This window comes from Hoplias malabaricus, chromosome 5 (genome assembly GCF_029633855.1).
Source record: "Hoplias malabaricus isolate fHopMal1 chromosome 5, fHopMal1.hap1, whole genome shotgun sequence".
Classification (NCBI taxonomy): Eukaryota; Metazoa; Chordata; class Actinopteri; order Characiformes; family Erythrinidae; genus Hoplias; species Hoplias malabaricus.
The window spans coordinates 26,939,782-26,958,865 of record NC_089804.1 but is presented as its reverse complement, the minus strand read 5'-3'; the positions used below and the strand labels follow the sequence as shown (position 1 = coordinate 26,958,865).

The 19,084-nt window shown below is 42.8% G+C and overlaps 1 protein-coding gene across 3 annotated transcripts in view; it reads right to left on the bottom strand.

Moving 5' to 3' along the window:
* The window catches only part of chd5 (chromodomain helicase DNA binding protein 5), a 50,894-nt gene extending 31,860 nt beyond the window's left edge, over positions 1-19,034 (bottom strand). For all 3 annotated transcript variants that reach the window (XM_066670448.1, XM_066670451.1, XM_066670449.1), the window contains exons 1-3: positions 18,650-19,034; positions 4,599-4,747; positions 313-507 (exon numbers count right to left, since the gene is read on the bottom strand). In XM_066670448.1, coding sequence (XP_066526545.1) covers positions 313-507; positions 4,599-4,747; positions 18,650-18,716 — 411 coding nt within the window. In that variant the 5' untranslated portion in view covers positions 18,717-19,034. The remainder of the gene's footprint in view (positions 1-312; positions 508-4,598; positions 4,748-18,649) is intronic.
* Between the last annotated feature and the right edge of the window lie 50 nt (positions 19,035-19,084).

Below are 19,084 nucleotides of genomic sequence, written 5' to 3'. Positions count from 1 at the left end.
CTCTTGAGAAACCATGGCTCCCTCTCAAATGGCTTTCTTCTCCCTATGTAGTGTATGGCTACTGCAGGCTCCTGCCAACAAACAGCCCATAATATGTTTAACAAAGAGGTAACTGAGATCAATGTAATTGAGGGCACTATTCAGGGTTTAGGGGTAAAGCAATAAACGTATCACCTGTAATGTACACTAGGTAGGGAGTAGGTAGCAATTTGAGATGTAGCCCATTTTCACAGTAGCATGCGAAAGGGAAAACAGACTCTGATCAAACAGAATCCTGTCAAAGTTGATCCAAATGCACTCATCTTGCTTTACCTTCATATTACCATCATCATCGTCATCGTCGTCTTCGTCGTCATCTTTCTTCCTCCATTTGGCTTTCTTTTCCTTCTTCTCTTTGGGCTTCTTCTTCTTCTTCTTCTTCAGCATGCCGTAGCTGCTGCTCTCACTCCCTGACCTGTGTCCGTGGTCATCCCTGTCGGACATGTCCTCACGCTCAACAACACTGACCTGGGGACACGTGGATGAAGACACACATAAATTTCACGCTTTGATCTGGGTTCCACATCTTTCTTCAAAAAAAAATATCTGATGGCTAACAAGCTCACAGCATTACTGAAAAATAGCTTATGGATTTTCTTGTTCTTTCTTCTCAGAGGTTATATACGTGGTGATATAACCGCTAACAGCTTCCTTAAAGGGCCCGTATCATGGAAAATCAAGTTTCTCTTGATCAAACATTACTTCACTCAAACAAACTCTACAATCAACGCCATAAAGTTAATGTGGAATAGATTTTAATTCAGATTTCATCCACCCGAAGAAAAACAACATTTTTAAAAGGCTGAATGCTAGCTAGTTCCAAAAATTAGCCCCTCAAAGCAAGATATAGCCACTGTCTGGAATATTAAACTTATCATATCACCACATGATGCAATCAATTTGTTTCCTGATGGTGTGTTTTTGTTGTAGCACTGTCAATTGTCTGTCCTCATATATTACATTATTACATTAAACCAATGGTTAGCGATTGGCTAGTCAAATTGCTTGTTAAAGTAGGCTAAGTAGGTATCAATCTATTTGCTGACAGTCAAAAATTTGGCTCATGGGATCATATATATACATGACATTATTATTATACAAATGTTATGGACAATGTAGAGGAATGGCCCTTTAGTTGGTCGTGAGTAGCAGTCGCTAAAGACACAAAAGCAATAAAAAAACGCAAATACCAGCTGACCCGAAGCAGATATGACTGGACATGTGTGGACTAAGTGGACATGTCTAGCACATGTGTTTATAGAGTATCTAAAGTGTGTGTTGAGGCTGTAGCCTGTTGCTCAGAGGCTTTGCAGCATCTGTACGTCTCAGTGGAAGACGCAGGGGAAGCCGCTGCTGCCGCAGAGAACGCAACCCCACCAGCAGTCCATCTGTGTTGCCATGGTAACCAAACTGTGCAGAGCTGTTGTTGGGGGGGAGGGGGGGTTGTCTCTTCTCCCTGTTTCTCTCTCTCTCTCTCTCTCTCTCTCTCTCTCTCTCTCTCTCTCTCTCTCGCCTGCTGCTGCAGCAGCCAATGGAACAACGCCACCCAATCAGACGCGTTTGCATAACGAGCTTGTTTTGCAGAGGCCCTGTGGATGCAGTGCCTGTGTTCTAAAGGGCTGTCTAGACAAATCTCATTTACACACAGAGAGATAGAAAGAGAAGGAAGAGTGTGTGTGTGTGTGTGTGTGTGTGTGTGTATGTGAGAGAGAGAGGGAGAGAGAGAGTGTGTGTATGTGTTGTGTGTATAAGGATAGAGAGAACAACAGCACAGAGAGAGAAGAGGAAAGAGAAAGCTGAAGAGTGAATGAGTGTACAGAGAAAAAGGTAGAGAAACAGACAGAGCGAAAGGACAGAATAATATAGAGAAGTAAAGAAGGAGAAGTTAGGGTGGGGGAGAAAGAAAGAAAGAAAGAAAGAAAGAAAGAGGAAGGGAAGGTGAGAGAGAGAGAGAAAAGGAGGGAGAGTGTTAATAAGGGAAAGTATGAGAGAAAAAGAAAAGGGAGGGAGAGGGTTAATAAGGGAGTGGATGAGAGAGGAAGAGAGAGAGAGAGAGAGAGAGAGAGAGAGAGAGAGAGGCAGGAAAGAACAGTACAGCTAGAAAGCCAGCATAATATTCCAACCAAATAAAGCCATTTGCATCTACAACAAAGGAGAAGGATCAAAGGGGAACAATGGACCTTTGAAAATAATAACTTCATTCTCTTCATTCTCAAAAATATATATATAAATATATTAGATGCAAATGTATTTTGAAGATATATTGCACTCTCCTCTGCATAAGCCCAAAAACAGCATGACTCACAGCGTAAAAAATTCATCCTCAAGCTCTGCGAGCTGTAAAATCCCTCACACCAGCACTGCTGAAGAAGTCGTCATTAACGGCCAGCCATAAGATCAGTGACTGAGAGACGACAGCGCTTCCATTAACGGCCCTCCAAGTTCGTCAACAATTAGTCGATACTTAGCCAAAAAGTCAATTAGTCCAAAACCAGCACTGATCATAGATCAAAAACAGCCTCGACATATTCACAAAGGGCCTTCGGGCTGCATTATAATGAGTGAATTCAGCTACTCTCACACAAAGCTTATAATATCCATTAACAAAAATAAATAAATAAATAAATCTGATGCACTGGAGCAGCTAAACGAGTGTTAATTCACCATGCCCAGTGCCAGGTGTCCACCTGTGGGGTATAAAGCCCAGGGTTAGGGTTGAGGAACAGTTCTCTGGACACATGACACCCTGTTCAACACCTCTGAGAAAAGCTGGAGTAGAGCATGTGATCCAGAAATAATCGTCCAATACCATCGACTGATCTCTATCTAATATTGTTAAGGCTGAATGCCATCAAACCCTCAGAGCAAAGTTCCAACATTAGCCTTAAATCTGCCCAGAGGAGTTTGAGTTGTTACTGCAGCAAAGGGAGCCATCCCAGAATAACCTTGGAAATCTGTTTCAATATGGTTCAGTATCATATTAACCCCATCCCTGTACAAGTCCACTACCTGGTACTGGGAAACCTCCAAATGAATCAATCAGTGACATTTATTATAATTAATCAACGTTTGAAAATCACTTAGATACTGTGGTCTTCTGTTGGCAGCAACAGTGTGTGTGAATTGTGTTGATTTAACCCAGAGTGGAACACTGTGTGTGAGGGATAAAGTGTGTGACGGATGCTGGGCACTGTGCTTGACCACCGCGGGCAGCGGTACTCTCCCAAGAGCAGAGCGTTTAGCAGACAGTGGGGGAAGGGGAGGGGAAGGGCCCAGGGAACACAAGACAAAAGGGCATGAGAACAGAGGACAAGTATGGGGAGGGATGGAGGGAGAGAGGGAGGGGATGAAAAAAAAAAGGAGGAAACCCCTTCTGTTAGCTGAGCGCCTGGCAGGTTCAGAAATCACAGCGGATCCTGAACCGCTGACCGACTGACCGTTCCCACACTTCATCACTCTCAGCAGAGCAGAGGCCCATGGCCAAGAAAAGGCTACACACAAACCACAAGACCAGTCTGAGAACAGTTGCATGCTCAAAAAGCACGCTCAGGGCTTCTGTTGTGTTTTCATGCACATTAACAGTAACAAAATCAAGAATATTTTTGTACATTATTTTTAAAATCTATAAAACACTTCTATATAGTGGTACAGATTCACTTCATTCATTTTCAGCAACTGCTTCATCCTGGTCAGGGTCGAGGTGAGGCCAGAGTGTACCTGGAATCACGGAAACCCACGCAGTCACAGGGAGAACACACCACACAGACAGCAAACCCAGTCACACAAACACATTCACACCTTAAATCCACCTTAAAAAGGTCCTATGAAAATTCATATCACATTCCTAAGTATCACATTCCTAACCAGTAAGAATTAACATCACATTTCCCTCAATAAGTTTATCAGCGATGTCAGATTTTCTTGCAGCAGCCATCACAACCAGCTGAGGACCTTAAAGCAAAGCACACACAACGACACACAAGTGCACTGCTGTGATACAGCAAAGGCTGTTTCAGCTTTCAGATTGAGGGAGGGATGGCTGAACATTGGTTTAATCCCACCAGGAGAATGTGAGGATCTAAGACTGGAGAAAGTTCAGCTGTTCTCGTGTCTCGTCTTGACAGATACAGCAGATATCCAACATGGGGAAGGAAGCAGTGAATGTGGAAGAGCAAGAAGGCTGGAGAATGTTTATAAGGACTGGACCGACATAAAATGTGCAGCAACAGATGAGATACTGTCTTTGACTTACAATGTAAGTGTGTTTAATAAAGTGGACATTGAGTGTGCACAGGGTTTAAACTCCAACAAAACTGCTGTGTCTGATCAACTCACACCAACACAACACACACCACGTCAGTGTCACTGCAGCGCTTAGAATGATCCATTACCTAAACAAAGTATGCCAATAGACTGCAGTCTAATCGCAGAAGCACAAAGTGCACCTATGTATATAGTTTGTGGAGCTGATATAATGAAAAATAAAATGCTAACACAAACTGCTAACACTGCTTGGGAATCACTGATCCATTTCACAGTGCAAAGGTTCATGATCTTACCTCCTTTTTCTTCTTCTTTACTTTCGGCGTCTTGCCCTCCTTCGGCTTGCTGGGCTTTTTCTTCTTCTGTTTGACCGCGTCATCCTCGGAAAAGAAGTGCTCCAGAGGTGAGAGCGGCATACGGGCACGCTCATCTTCTTCATCCTCATCTGTGTTGACACAAACGCACAAGAACAGGGTCAAAAAACTGTGATGCAACTGGCACATGCTCTTAACCAGTGTGGCTAATTGTGACCATGGTACCGACAGGCTAAAGCAGAGTTAGGAGTCTTGCCCAGGGGATTCTTATTGCTGTAGCATGGTGCTGAGCCCAAGCAGAGAATCACACTACCATTGCCTGTCAGTTATAAAGCAGTGGTGTTATCAACTAAGATATACCAAGCAAATTATTCCTCAGTCAGGCTAATCCAATAGAAGAGGTAAGGAAGTGTCAATGTTGGCCAAGCCTCGCATTTGAGATTAAGGTATCAGACTTACTAAGAATCACGGCTTGGTTAAACACCCCTTGCTTTTTTTTACACCTCCTTTTGTTCATTCCACCACATGTCCCTTTGATCTAAGGCCAAAGCCATTGTCAGTGAGTCTGTGCTTGCTGGGGGACGCCTAAAGAGAGCTAGAGAGAGAGAAAGAGAGGATCTTCCCCTCACGCAGCTCGATGAACAGCATCACCGGCACTGACACACTGAACGGCTCGAGTGAGGGGAGAGAGGTGAGGTCGCTGTCACCCGTTGAACTGTGAATCTCACGTTGTAAACAAAATAATGTGCTGTCTGGCACAGCACGCGCTCCAAAGATCCGATGCCACCGAGCTGTCAGCAGTGCAGAAGCTGAGAAGTCAACAAGAGAGGCAGGAGGCAGGGATGCACCGATGTGGAATTTCTGCCCAGGGGCAATAATCAATCAGGGAGGAGAATGCTCTTGCATACACTGTTAAAGAGAAAAGGGAAATCAGCTTGAAATTAGCTACCAATATTTTAGCAATATTTATGAAGCTAATTACAGTTAGCCCTCATGTAGTCGAACTTGGGAGCAGTCCTATTCCCAGTGCATACAAAAATGTGAGGATGGTCAAGTCCTTAATACAAAATGGTGAAGTAACTGTATATAACATCTGCACATCGTTATATCCACCACAACCTATGTCTATCAGTTAGCCTAGCATAGCATCATCCATGGATGTTCAACCGATTCAGGGGACTTTTGCTTATTCATTTTCTGCACAAAGTGCAACTCAAATTAGATAAAGAATCAAAAATAGGGCCGACATGTTGGGCATAGGATACAATTACTACTAGCTGTGAGTCTAATGACTGCTTTATAACGTAAAGAAAAAACATTGGAGAAAACAACTGCTTGCGCTTTTTAAGTCAACCATTTACAACAAGTACAACAATCCCTTATATATAACAGATACGTGGTGCTAATCCACTGCATGGTACCTACACTACTACTCTACTTGACTCTACGACCTCTCTCACTACGACTCCAACCAAGTACCTTTTTTGTTATGGGCTTGCTTGTGGTTTCAAGCTAGCAGATTACAGTCTAAAACCTGATGTGTAAACCTTGCAGAGTGCTGACTGGACAATGACTGAATTTGTCACTCTCCACAGCCCAATGCAAATATCCTGCACCATCTAGCTATCTAGCTTGTTGTAAATTTTCCAAGCTACAGCAGAGACCACAGTTTTTATCCAACTCACAACGGCAGCTTATTAAAGATGTACTAATACGTTTCTTGGATCGGTGGCCAACGAAAGATTCCAACAGGATGGTGCAACAAGAAACAAAGAGAAACTCTACTGATCTATCTGAACTGATCTGAACTGGACCATGTCCAGTCTCAAAAAACAAAAACAACATGCGGATACACAGTGAGTAAACAATGCTCAACGTTACCACCACTGTTGTTGTGGTCTCCAGAGCCTGCTGTTCTCATTAGTGATGTGTTCTGTGACCAGCTACATCACCAGCTACATTTACTAGGGTGGGGTGGTGGGGGTAGGGGGCTGTGGTAGAGGAAATTGTGAGGAACCAGGTACCAAAAGGTGAGTAGAGCCGTTGACATAGTGTAGAACAGTTGAATAGTGTAGGTACCATGCAGTTGTAAACACCAATACACCACATAAAAACAGGATTATTAACTTGTAAATATGCTGCAAATGTGATGATTCCTCTTAGCCTCAGATTTGGAAGCTAGTTATGGCTACCATCACAACAAAACTTATTACTGTATCACATACTACAAGATTAAACATAAGAATATAAAAATATGTATAATGTGTAAAAATGTATTTTGTTTTCATTAATTTACTCCCAATACGGGGCGGCACGGTGGCGCAGCAGTCACACAGCTACAGGGGCCTGGAGATTGTGGGTTTAATTCCCACTCCGGGTGACTGTCTGTGAGGAGTGTGGTGTGTTCTCCCTGTGTCCGCGTGGGTTTCCTCCGGGTGCTCCGGTTTCCTCCCACAGTCCAAAAACACACGTTGGTAGGTGGATTGGCGACTCAAAAGTGTCCGTAGGTGTGTGTGTGTGCGTGTGTGTGTTGCCCTGTGAAGGACTAGCACCCCCTCCAGGGTGTATTCCCACCTTGCGCCTAATGATTCCAGGTGGGCTCTGGACCCACTGCGACCCTGAACTAGATAGGCGGTTACAGATTACTTCAGTAATGCTACATTTCTATATAAATACTGTACACACATTTACATATTTTGCATGTGTTTCAAACTCGATGAACTCACCATGTGATGAGTGTGTGAAAATAGTCATTAAGGCATGTAATCTGAAGGAGAAAAAGGTACATAAACTTTCAGATTTACAAAATAATAACTGAATAAAAAATGGTATATTTCTTGTGTGATTCTGACACAATTTAAATAGCTGTTATTTTTCTAATCTATTACAAAAAATGTGAAAGAAAAAAAATATTATAGAAGGGTTTTTTCTCTGACAGCAATGATATATATATTTTTTAATACAATTTTGTAGCAAAACGTGAAAATAAAGCCATTGTGTTGCGGTAAAGGTGATTATTCAATTTTCCCCTTAATTAGCCAAAGATATGTCAGCCACCAATACATCCTGCACCTCTCCCAGAGACGGGAAAGCTGTAGAGACAGGCTCTCTTTCATAGTCCTCCGGCTGCTGCTCAGGCGGTGGCCCATGAAATATGCAGCTCGTGTGTTGGAGTCAATCAGCTAAAACCCCACAGCCTAGCCCGCCCTGGGGGAACTGGAGAAGAGGGGGGCTTTCCCCATCTTCTGGACGCTATCCTTAAAATCCACTTAACCTCCGTTTAACCACCCCTGAGAGGGTGTTTGAGCACTGGGAAAGAGGCTCTGCAGTTCAAGTCTGACTCGTAGCACCCACCGGGCACTGGGGAGTGTGAATTTGCATTCGCCGGAGCTTCCTACCTTGCCAGGGAAGGGTTTTATTTTATTTATTTATTTATTTATTTATTTATTTCAAGGCTGACTTCATATATAAACATACTGTAGCGTCAGCTAGTAAAGCAGCGGGTATTTAGGGCAGTGCGTCTGCAGTGCTTCTCACAGGGGGCTCTTTCATGTTTGCGGAACATGTCTGGTGGCTGCCAGGCGCGTTACGCTAACAGCTCTGTTCACTTCACATCTCTGTTGCAGCCGCTGCTGATGCAACGTGGCAAATGCGAATGTGCTGCTTAGCAGCCCACACAGAGATGAAACAGCGAGCTAATGCTCGCAGGCATCGCTCTGTACTCTGACTCAGGCCACAGCTAATTCTCTGAAGTACTCTGAAGGTATCTTTAAGAGACTCTCACAGATCTGCGGTGCTAATTTTCAGGAAATTTCACTAGGACGAAAGATACGGTAGCATTTCTTAAACATCTGCGTTATGTCCAAACATTTGAAGACGCCGCCTTAGCGGTAGTGAATTCAGCTATCCACCCTGGACCCAGATGTTCAGTAAAGGACACACAGCTTGTTTAACCGGCATAGTCAAGTACTGTCAATAGAATGGGATGGTCTGAATCAGCTGAACCTGAGCCTCAGGTCACCATGGCCAATGGCAAGCATAGGTTAGACTATAAACAGCCACTTGCAGATATCCATCTAGGTCATGACACCATCTAAAGGTGGGAATTTTTGCTCACCTGGGTGCTGTCATGTGAAAGCAATTGCTCTGCCCAGTGCACTAAGAAGTGCCAATTTAGCAGTAAGTACTTACAGTCGTCCCTCTGGTGCTGGAAATGGTTTATGCCGCTAACTGTACACTTCATCACCTCATAGTGACCTCTTCTTTAAAGGACAGCCCTAGGGCCAACAGGCAATGGTAGACATTTCTTGGCACCAATGCAACAATGTAAGTCTCCACTGGGCGCTGTCAATTGCTCTTTCCCCAACATCAAGATGGCAACAACTAAGAGGTCAGTCCGTAATAACATTCTTAACCCGAGGTCACAGTGGGACAACAGTGGGGTGACAGATATTGGCAGAGACTGAGTCGGGTCATGGCACTAAAATGACAAGGTAGGATACTTGTTCTCAGTTGGGTGCCGTTAACTGAAGGAAAAATGGAGGAGCCATCGCATCCAGAAGCAAATTGCTGATACAATTTTAACTCAGGACTTCGGAGTAGTTTTTGTCGCAACAGGCATTCTAGGTCCAACAGGTAACAATTTACCAAGGTAGAAAACAAACTAGCAATCAGTGTTAATTTCTTTAACAAAAACTATGACACAGTATTTGTTGACAAATGATTTTTCAAATCTAGACAAGAACTAAATATAAATAATCAGTTGAAGACGAAAAAAATGACAAAATGTTCTGCAATTTTCGTCAGCAGTTAAAAACTAAGGTATACTGTGAAGGACAACTAAAATGATGATGCAATTACAAATCTGTTTCTGATTTAGAAACAGAATCTCACAAGGAAATAAAGCCATCATTGGCTTATTGTTGTTAGGGCAATGAGAACACCACGGAGGAATAATGAAGAGGAGTCGATTCCCAAAGAATTGATTCTTCAAGTGTCTGGGAGTCATTCTTATCAAGTGTTGGCCAACAATTTATGAATTTCAACTCTTGCAATTGACTCAGTGTCGGTTTGTGAGCACCTTCTGCAGCCCACTTTGTATTTAAAATGTTAAAGTTATATAAATGGAAAATGGAGAGCCATATTCCTTCCATAATTTTTTATGCTAACCTGTATTTTTTACTGTAATATAATATTTATGCTATTTTATATGAAAATTACTATTACACAATGCATATGAAGTAGTAAACTTTTAAAAATCCAAGACTACATTTAGCCTTTTTAATTTAATGGACCATAACTCGATTATTAATAATAATTAAGGGGCTAAATGAGACTAAAACTAATACACTGATGGTAAAGTATCACTGCAGGATTTGCTTTCCCAGTACTGATGTTAAAGATGTTGAGAGGATCTAAGCATCAACAAGTAGGAGGTAATGAGCTGGTTTGGCTACTCGAGTTGTACTTTTAATAGTTACAGTTAATAGTTAATGGACATTGAACATTTCAATGTTACAAGCTTAACTTTGTCCATATTGTTCAGTTAGAGGTCATGAAATCACCAAAATCTGCTGGATTCTGGTCCTCCCGGAATTAAATTCGCCACCCTTATTTTAGCTCAGTACCAAGAATAGCACTAAACTGATGCTTCTCAAAGCAGATGTAAGGAAGGTGCCAACGTTTCAGGCATAGTTCATCATCTTGCTGTGTGCCATACGCCAGTGGAACACTGTGGCCTCCAAAAGACCCTGGTATTGCCTGTGCCAGTGCCACCACGGAGGACCTGGCAAAGAGCCCCATAGCTTGAAACTAAACAGAGCCTCAATGCTAGCTAAGTGCTAGCACAGACAGCAAGCAGCTCTGACCTTCCAGCAAGGGCTCCTTCTGCACTCCATTAGAGCAGAGATTCATGGCCAAGAGAGCGTTTACGGGAAAACGCATTAGGCCTCTGACAGGTCCCGTATGGAGATGAAGTGTTAATAGTAGCCATTAATGCGAAGAGACAGTGTGCTGGGGATTCTCCCTCATCATCACACCTGGGACTGGGCTCTCAAGAGTGTAAAGTGTTAGAGGGTTGTTCTGGGATAAGTTCTGCTGTTTTCCATTCCTTACAGGGACGAATCAAACCTATATCATGGAAGCATTACAATGGAAAGTGCTGTATTCTGCAGACTGACACAACAACCAAAGTAATAATAGGGCAGCATGGTGGCGCAGCAGGTACTGTCGCTCTCACACAGCTCCAGGGTCCAGGGGTTGTAGGTTCGAACCCTGCTCTGGGTGATTGTCTGTGAGGAGTTTGGTGAGTTCTCCATGTGGCCGCGTGGGCTTCCTCCGAGTGCTCCAGTTTCCTCCCATGGTCCAAAAAACACGTTAGTAGGTGGATTAGCCACTCAAAAGTGTGTCCAGTGAATGAATATGTGTGTGAGTGTGTGCCACCCTGTTAAGGACTGCTGACCCCTCCAGGGTGTGTTCCTGCCTTGCGCCCAGTAATTCTGGGTAAGCTCAGGACCCACCGCGACCCTGAACTGGACTAGCGGTTTCAGACCATATTCAAGTGGCACAACTGTTGCTCGTATCATCAGGAGTCTTATCCCTGGTATTGCCTCAGCCATCGACATCACTCTGGATGAAGAGAATGACCTTCCACATTCATGTATCACCCAGCACTATCCATCCGTCTGTAAGCTAACATAACAAAACACTTAATATACTCTTAGCAAGCGTGCTAAGCTAAATACTCACACTGGATTAGTGTGTCTCAGAAGTAGCAAGTGACCTGAACAGACCTGACAATGTCTAAACTTGTGAGGAAATTGGATGTTTAAAAAAGGCAACAAACACTGAGATACAAGTGATATTTCTATGTCAAATCTTCATTCATTCATTCATTCATTCATCGATTCATTTATTTACTCATTTTCTGCAGGTGCTTCATCCTGATCTCAGTTGCAATGGGTCCAGAGCCTGATTGGAACACTGGGCACAAGCTAGCACCCCAAATCAGGACACTAGTCCATCTCAGGGCATCACACTGTCAACTAGTCACTCACACACACATATGCCGACCATTTCACACAACCAATCCACCTACTAACGTGTGTTTTTGGACTGAAGGTGGAAACCTACTAAGACAGGCAGTAACACTACTTGTTGAGGGCCACTGTGCCAAAAAAAGCATACATTCAAAGCAAACAAAGTAGAAGTAGAATCCCAATGAGTCTAAGACCAAACCTGCTTATTAACAATTAACAAATAATAATAAAGAAAAAACGTGTAGAATAACAGCAAAATATGGTCACAAAATGGTCGAGTACAGGACGCCCAGGAGTGGCTTGATCTTGGATTCTTACTTCTTATCTGAATGAGCTTCATTAATGAAGCCTGTGACTCAGTGCTGGGCGATATGAACGCAAATCAATATCACGATTAATTGTATATTTTACCACAATTACGATAAATGAACGATTATTTTGTTTTTGTATTTTTGCCCCTTATAATTCAGTGATGAGGCTTGTGCTGTAAATATGCTCCAATATTAAAGCTGGGAGTTTGGTCCTCTCTTGTTTTTTGAGCACTGTTTATATTTGGTGTATGATTGTGCTTTGGTCACTGAAATATATATATATATATATATATATATATATATATACATAAATATATATACATAAATATATATATATATATATATATATATACATACACAGCACATCCAACCCACAGACTGTGTTTTTCTTTGGTTGCCTCCATGTGGCAGATAGGGGCAGAGTCATGAGACTACAGCTTGGTAGCGTGGTTTTAAAGGGACAGTACATGAACACAGTTTTAAAAAAAAGCTAAAAATAACTGATATACTCGATATAGACAAGATTATGTCGATTAGAAGCACTGAATGTTGAATTCAATTAACTTTCGATTAATTGCCCAGCCCTACTGTGACTGCTTTGAAACATTCTCCCACGGCCTCCATGAACTTCCAGAGTGAAGGAAAACAAGGGGTTGTCACTTCTAGAACTCACCTCTTGGTTCTGTTTCTCTTAGATGCACCCTTCTCTGCACATTTTAGTGGATGCCCTGCTTTAACACACCCACTGCAACTTGTTTCTTAACGGATTAGATGAGTCAGGAGAGGAGTGTTGGGAGAAAGGTAAGTAATAAAAGCACAGGGCAGGGTGCCATAGTTCAGAAACACTGTCCTGGTTTGCATGCAGAAATATTGAAAAATGAATCAAATTCCCTTCTTGGTGAGAGTAAATTCCAACCATTTCTTTCTGTCTATTCATCTAGAAATGTGGCACAGGGTAAAGGGCAGATGGATTTTTCAAATGGGGCATTGAGTGACAGTATGGCTACACAGAAACCTGATATCCAAATGACTATAATACCAAACAAGTAAATGATGTGTATGTATATGCTCTTAAAAATAAAGGTAGGCTATTAGAGCGATGCCATATAATAAACACTTTTGGTTCCATTTGGAATCAAAAGCTAAATTGTTTAAATGGGTAAAAAACACCTTAAGATCAGATGACAGATTCTTCTACGGCATCTCTCAAGAAACCCTGTGTAGCACCTTTATTTTTAATGGTGTAGACATTATAAAGCTGTTTTTATTCTGGCCAATCACTTAAAACCCCATTCCAGGCACTAAATGTTTATTCAGAGCAAAATCTATTCTGAGCACCACAGCTGTCCTAGATTAGCTCAGTTTACTAATAGAGAGGACTTTGAAAAGCACATTCCTACAGCATCTGACTGAATCTTTAACTCCAAAACCTAAATCAAAGATAAAATCATTTCTGACTCTAAATTACACACCGCAACTTATGCAAATGATGGCAACACAAGTAAGCAGTAATAACGGCACAAATGTTGCTGCAATTATATTTCCATTATATGGCACGTATTACCATGGCAACCATTGATACCCAAGGTTAGGTGTACAATTGTGTGATGCAAATATTACACACACACACACACACACAGACAGACACACACAGACAGACTCCTAATTTTCTAGCTAAGAAGGGTATATGCTTTCACAGAGTAGCATCCAAAAATAGCGCCCACCAATCAGAGAGAAGCCTTCCGCAAGGCACAGAAAAGCTACTGATAATCTTTCAATTTCAGAGGAGGACAAGACAATGAAAGCGAAACCCTCACTGAACTGAGAGTCATAAAGCAAGGACAAACAGCAGCATGAGGACAAATCCTGGCTTCAGACCAATCTAATGAGACCCCAGGTTCCTATCAGTACCATTGTAAAGAAATGGGCAGTAAGTTTCTATATTATGAACCACCTCATATCAAACCACTGTGAAGGGCTTTGTTTACATCTCCGTGGCCTGAATTATGCAGTCTAGTCTTTTAAGAATTCTTCCTTAAAAGAGGACATGAAGCAAATGACAAAGAGGGCCACAGTGCTCCAAAACGTCATGCCAATGGACGGCTTACCTACAGATAGCATTCTTCATTCAGACCCCCACTTTCACTTTTTACAGAGCACCTATTCATCTTATTTAAGTCTTCAGTTATTGAGGGCACGCATCACTGATCACTTTATCCCTCCGGCTGAGGGAGGTGGTCATGTGCTCTCCAGTGTTTGAAGCATTTGAAGTCAACTCCAACCTCAAGCCTAAAAAATCTACACACACTCCTGGTTACATGTACACCGTTTACGCAGGGGCTTGTCAGGCTCAACACTTCATTAAGACTTCTCTGTGCAATTCTTATTAAAGGGGTAAATGTATTGTTAGGACACCACTGTGAGCATCACTGATTGATACTGTAACTGATTACATAGAGACTGGATGGAGCTCCTTCACTTCAGAATGCAGGTGGCTGGGGAGTTTAATGACACTCTCACCGGTGACCTGAAAAGTTGTGCTACCTGTCGATATGTGCTACTTGGCTGCTCGGCACATGCACATACCCACGATTTTTCATTTACGTTTTTCATGATAAAACATGGGTGCATTAACACAATCTTGCTATTTTTTGAGTGTCTCAAAACTTTACATGGTGAATCAAATGTAAAAATACTTCTACTGGGAGCATTTTCTTTTATGCTAATTCTAGCCTTTCGAAATATCCTACCTACTGTGTTTTTTTAGGTGGCTGTACTAAGGTAGCACAACTTGACAGGACTTAGAACACATAGCTGCTCTGCATTGGCTAGGTTTTATTGGCTAAGATTTTATGCGCTGTGGTTGCAAAGATGAACACCTATGTCAGCAATGGATGCATGAAAAGAAAGCTTAATTCACTAATTAATTAATATATTTTGGACATTTACAGCAAGCCTAGTTTGTTGCTTTTAAACTGAGAAGTAGCAGGAGGAGCATATTTACTAGAAGGATAGGCCAAGTAGCGAAACAAGGACACAAAGTGTCATTGATGGGAAGCATTTGTGGAGCAATCCCTAAATGTGGTGCAATTCCTAACAATGTGCAAGTTTCACATCTAATAGACACAGGACCAAACCAAGACCCCAACACCGCAGGTCTAAGATTGTGGGTAAATGCAGTTCTTTCTGGATGGTTACATTCAGGAGCTATGCGTCTTTTAAAGTGGAATGGCATATTTAAGGAGAAAAAAAATGGCTGTTTCTTGTACGTGGCTGAAGTTAAACTTAAAGCTTGTTTGTAGCACTTTCGCTAATGAAGTTAGCCGTCTGCCGAGTTTGACGACATTTCCACCTTAAGTGATCCGAAAGAGCAAGAATAAGTCAATATTACCCACATATGCAGCAGGAATAAAGCAAAATCCTCATTGCCGTTTGTGTTTTCAACATTTGGAGTTCTCTTCGTTGTCTAAAAATACTCCAGATGCCTCTGCCATAAGCAGTTAGCGCGAGAGACATAGCCTAGCATACCAGACCAATACTGAGGAAACACCTATGACATATATTGTTAGATGAAGTGGCTGTGGGATACTGCCACAGTTACAAGTGTGTGAGTTATTAGGTGAGTGCGTGATGCCAAGTGATGTGTTCCTGCCATGTGCCCAGTGATTCCAGGGTGGCTCCAGACTTTCGGCTTGCTACTCTGATCAGGATGAAGCAGTTTTCGATATGCTGTATGTATATGTATGTTATCACTCCACAGCTTTTTTTTTTAATTGAACACAAAACATTCCAGACACGGAAAGTTAAAAAATGTTTTGCATTGGGCCTTCTTGAGATTTTTAAATATCTGCTAGTTAAATCAGAACAGGACGCACATTAAAATACTAACAAAACCGATTTCCCAAAGCTCTTTCATATTGGAATTATGGCAGATATGTAGTGAATGTGTTGAAGGCATTCTGGCTCACACAATCAGAATAACCTTCAGCAGGCCCGAACAGCATTTTCTGAAATCAATGAAAGGCGCATAGCTTTCACACAATAAAGCGAAGCAATCTGCACAGATCCTTTCATGCTGTTCACTGCGACTGGACTGGAGCCCACTCTTCAACACGTCGGTCATTTACCTACATGATGATAACTAAAGAACCTAAGGAAATTTCACCTAAAGAAGCGAATATGAAAAAAAGGCTAAAAAGGAAAAGGAATTCTACCCATGTTTTGGGGTGGACCGTGTGACTGACTCAGGATTAATTCAGAAGGCCGAGAGCTGGCTGAAGGCAAGAAACTATGAATGTATTGATTTTATCGAGCCAAGTGCCATGGTGGTATAAAAAGCAGGCAGCCGTGGCCGAAGCCAAGCTATAAAGCCACTTCATCACATCTCCCGAGCATGGCACCAGCTCCCTGGGGGGGACGAGGGGGGGGGGGACTGATCTGACTGTGAGATTGATGAGCCTTGTTTAGGAGCTACAGAGAACTCCCTCCATTCAGAGAGATGTGAATATAAAAATGCAGCATTAGTGAACACCTATTTTAGGGCAAAACATCAGAAAAGAACCTGCCTTCCCAAATATCCACTTTTGGTAGCTGACCTTGGAAATACATCTCGCTGGGTAACTATGGAAAAATGCCATCTAGGTGCAAAATAAAGGCCGGCTATATCAAATCATTATCAAAGATGGCTAGGGATTGGCTTCCTCTGGCTCCAAATCTTTAAATACTAAAGGCAAATCCTAATGTAGTCTGATTATACAGCACACAAGCTTCAGCAAGTGGCAATATTTGAGTTAAATGAACACACCAGCACAGGTACAGAACATTAAACCTCCTTGTTTCTGCACACACTGTCCATTCTATCAGCTTCCACCAAACATGCAGCTGCACACTGTAGATCTACAATAACAGACTGTGATCCTCCTGTTGCTCTGCATACTTTGTTTGCCCCATTCAGATGATCAGGACCTTAACAGGACCAACAAAAAGAGTGGGTATGATTCGGGTGGTGGATCATTCTCAGGGCTGACGCTGTGCTGGTACGAGTGGATCAGACACAGCAGAGCTCCTGGAGTTTTTAAACAGTGCGTCCACTCACTGTTTAACGTATTAGAGACGGTAGCTCTGATCTGCTGCTGCAGTTATGGTCTAGACCTTAATGAATGGTCACTGCTCACAAGATGCTGTTGGCTGGATATTTTTAGTTGATGCTTAGTCCAGAAGTGACTCTGAGCCTTTTATAAACAATACACACTAATGCCACCACGAGTGTCAATGAAGCGCTGAGAATGACCAACCACCCACATGACACCTGATCCTGAGGGACCTGTGGAGGACTCGACCACTGAAGAACAAGGGGAAAGCGGGCTAACAAAGTATGCAGAGCAATAGACGAACTACAAAGAGGAGCAGATCAAATGGACAAAGAGTTTAGAAACAAGGAGGTGGCTTCAAAGTCAGGCCTGATCTGTGTATATGGTGTTGTTAATATAACACATATAGACTATTTTCTTTTGTTTTCATAAAGGTGGCTCAAATAACATCAGTCAAATAGACCTACGTCGTACATAGTTCTACGACATTCTGGTTATAGATGGAGCAGCAGCGAGCGCACTGGCTTGCGTCAGGCTAAAGGACCTGAAATTCCAACATGTCAGTTCAAAAAAATATAAATAAACTGGCCAACTGCGCGTTTAAAACCGAAATCAGTGGATGTCCAGCTGTGCACCTCTAACTCCAAGAAAACAAAGACTATGGATAAGTGAAAACGACGATGGATCATTTTACAACAGTGGGGTCAATAAAGGGCAAACACAGCCCTCAACAATGGATCAGAATCTGATCTGGGTTATTATTGCTGATACTGATCCGGAAGATGCCCTGCGATGAATTGCTGCCCTGTTCGGGGTGTGTTCCAGCCTTGTGCTCCATGATTCCGGGTAGGCTCTGGAACCACCATGACCCATGGTCTTTTACATTGGAATTGTCATACATGATGAGAAAGTTATTATTACTCAGTTATTATATTGAATTCTGGAGCATCTTTCCAATAAAAACCAAAGAGGAAAAGCTGCATTATTATGTATATTAAATATGCAAATAATATGTAGAAGAAAATAACTGGATAAAACTGGAGGGAGGAACGACAGAGTCTGGCGGAAGTGTTGAGACGTTGAGTCCCCCCTAAAGTTGACCACAGAGATAGTGAAGCCAGGGATGACACACGTGGCTTTTGTAGGGACTATTTTAACTGGGGGAGGAACACTAGAAAAAGAAAATACAGCAACGACAATATGAGGAGTAACTCCAAACATGAGCAGAAGTGACGAGAGTCCAAAGTCTGAAGCCAAAATGGGGAGCCTCTGAGCTCGTTCGTATGCACAGGAAACTGCGTCTGGGTGATGCCAGAGTGAATCAGACTGAAGCCGAGGACGCAGCACCGACAGACAAGAGGCCAGTAGTCAAACCCAAATCCAGTGGAAAAGCGTCCTGTGTGTGGACAGAAAAAGAGCAGCCCCCACCCCCTGGTTTCCTCAAGTCTCCAGCACTGTAGCGCGGTCAAACCCTTTTCCCCCCTGCATTCAGCTAAAGGCGTAGCAGCATTAGAGCAGCTCAGAAGGACAGAGGAAAAGTCCTCCCTCTCCCTCTCCCTCCCTCTGCCCACTTTAGACCACACTACCCCCCTCACCTGCTACGTCGTCTTCAAAATCCAAATCGTCTTGCCCCTCTTCTTCATTGCTCAGCGATCCGGGCATCTTTACTGCATTACCCACCAAAAAAAGCCCATCCAAGCCACAGCACTAAAGTCGTGGAAACTTAACCCCTTCCGACCCAGCGCAACGCCTTCAAACGAAGGAGGGAGGAGGAGGGGAAGCAGAAAGACGTCCAGTGAAGGTGAGGGCTTTGCTTCCACACTTGGCACCCCTCGCAAAAGATGAAGACAAACAAGGCGAGCGAAAAGCAAACAAGAGGAGCCCGAGAAGATGGCTGCCCTATATTGAAAAATGTCTCTTTCCCTCCTTCATCCAAATCCTCCGCTCTGAAAATAAGAAAGAGCCAAAAATGGAACACACATGCCCAGCTTGTGACGTCTGGTCGGTTGCCATGGCGATCCATCCCATAA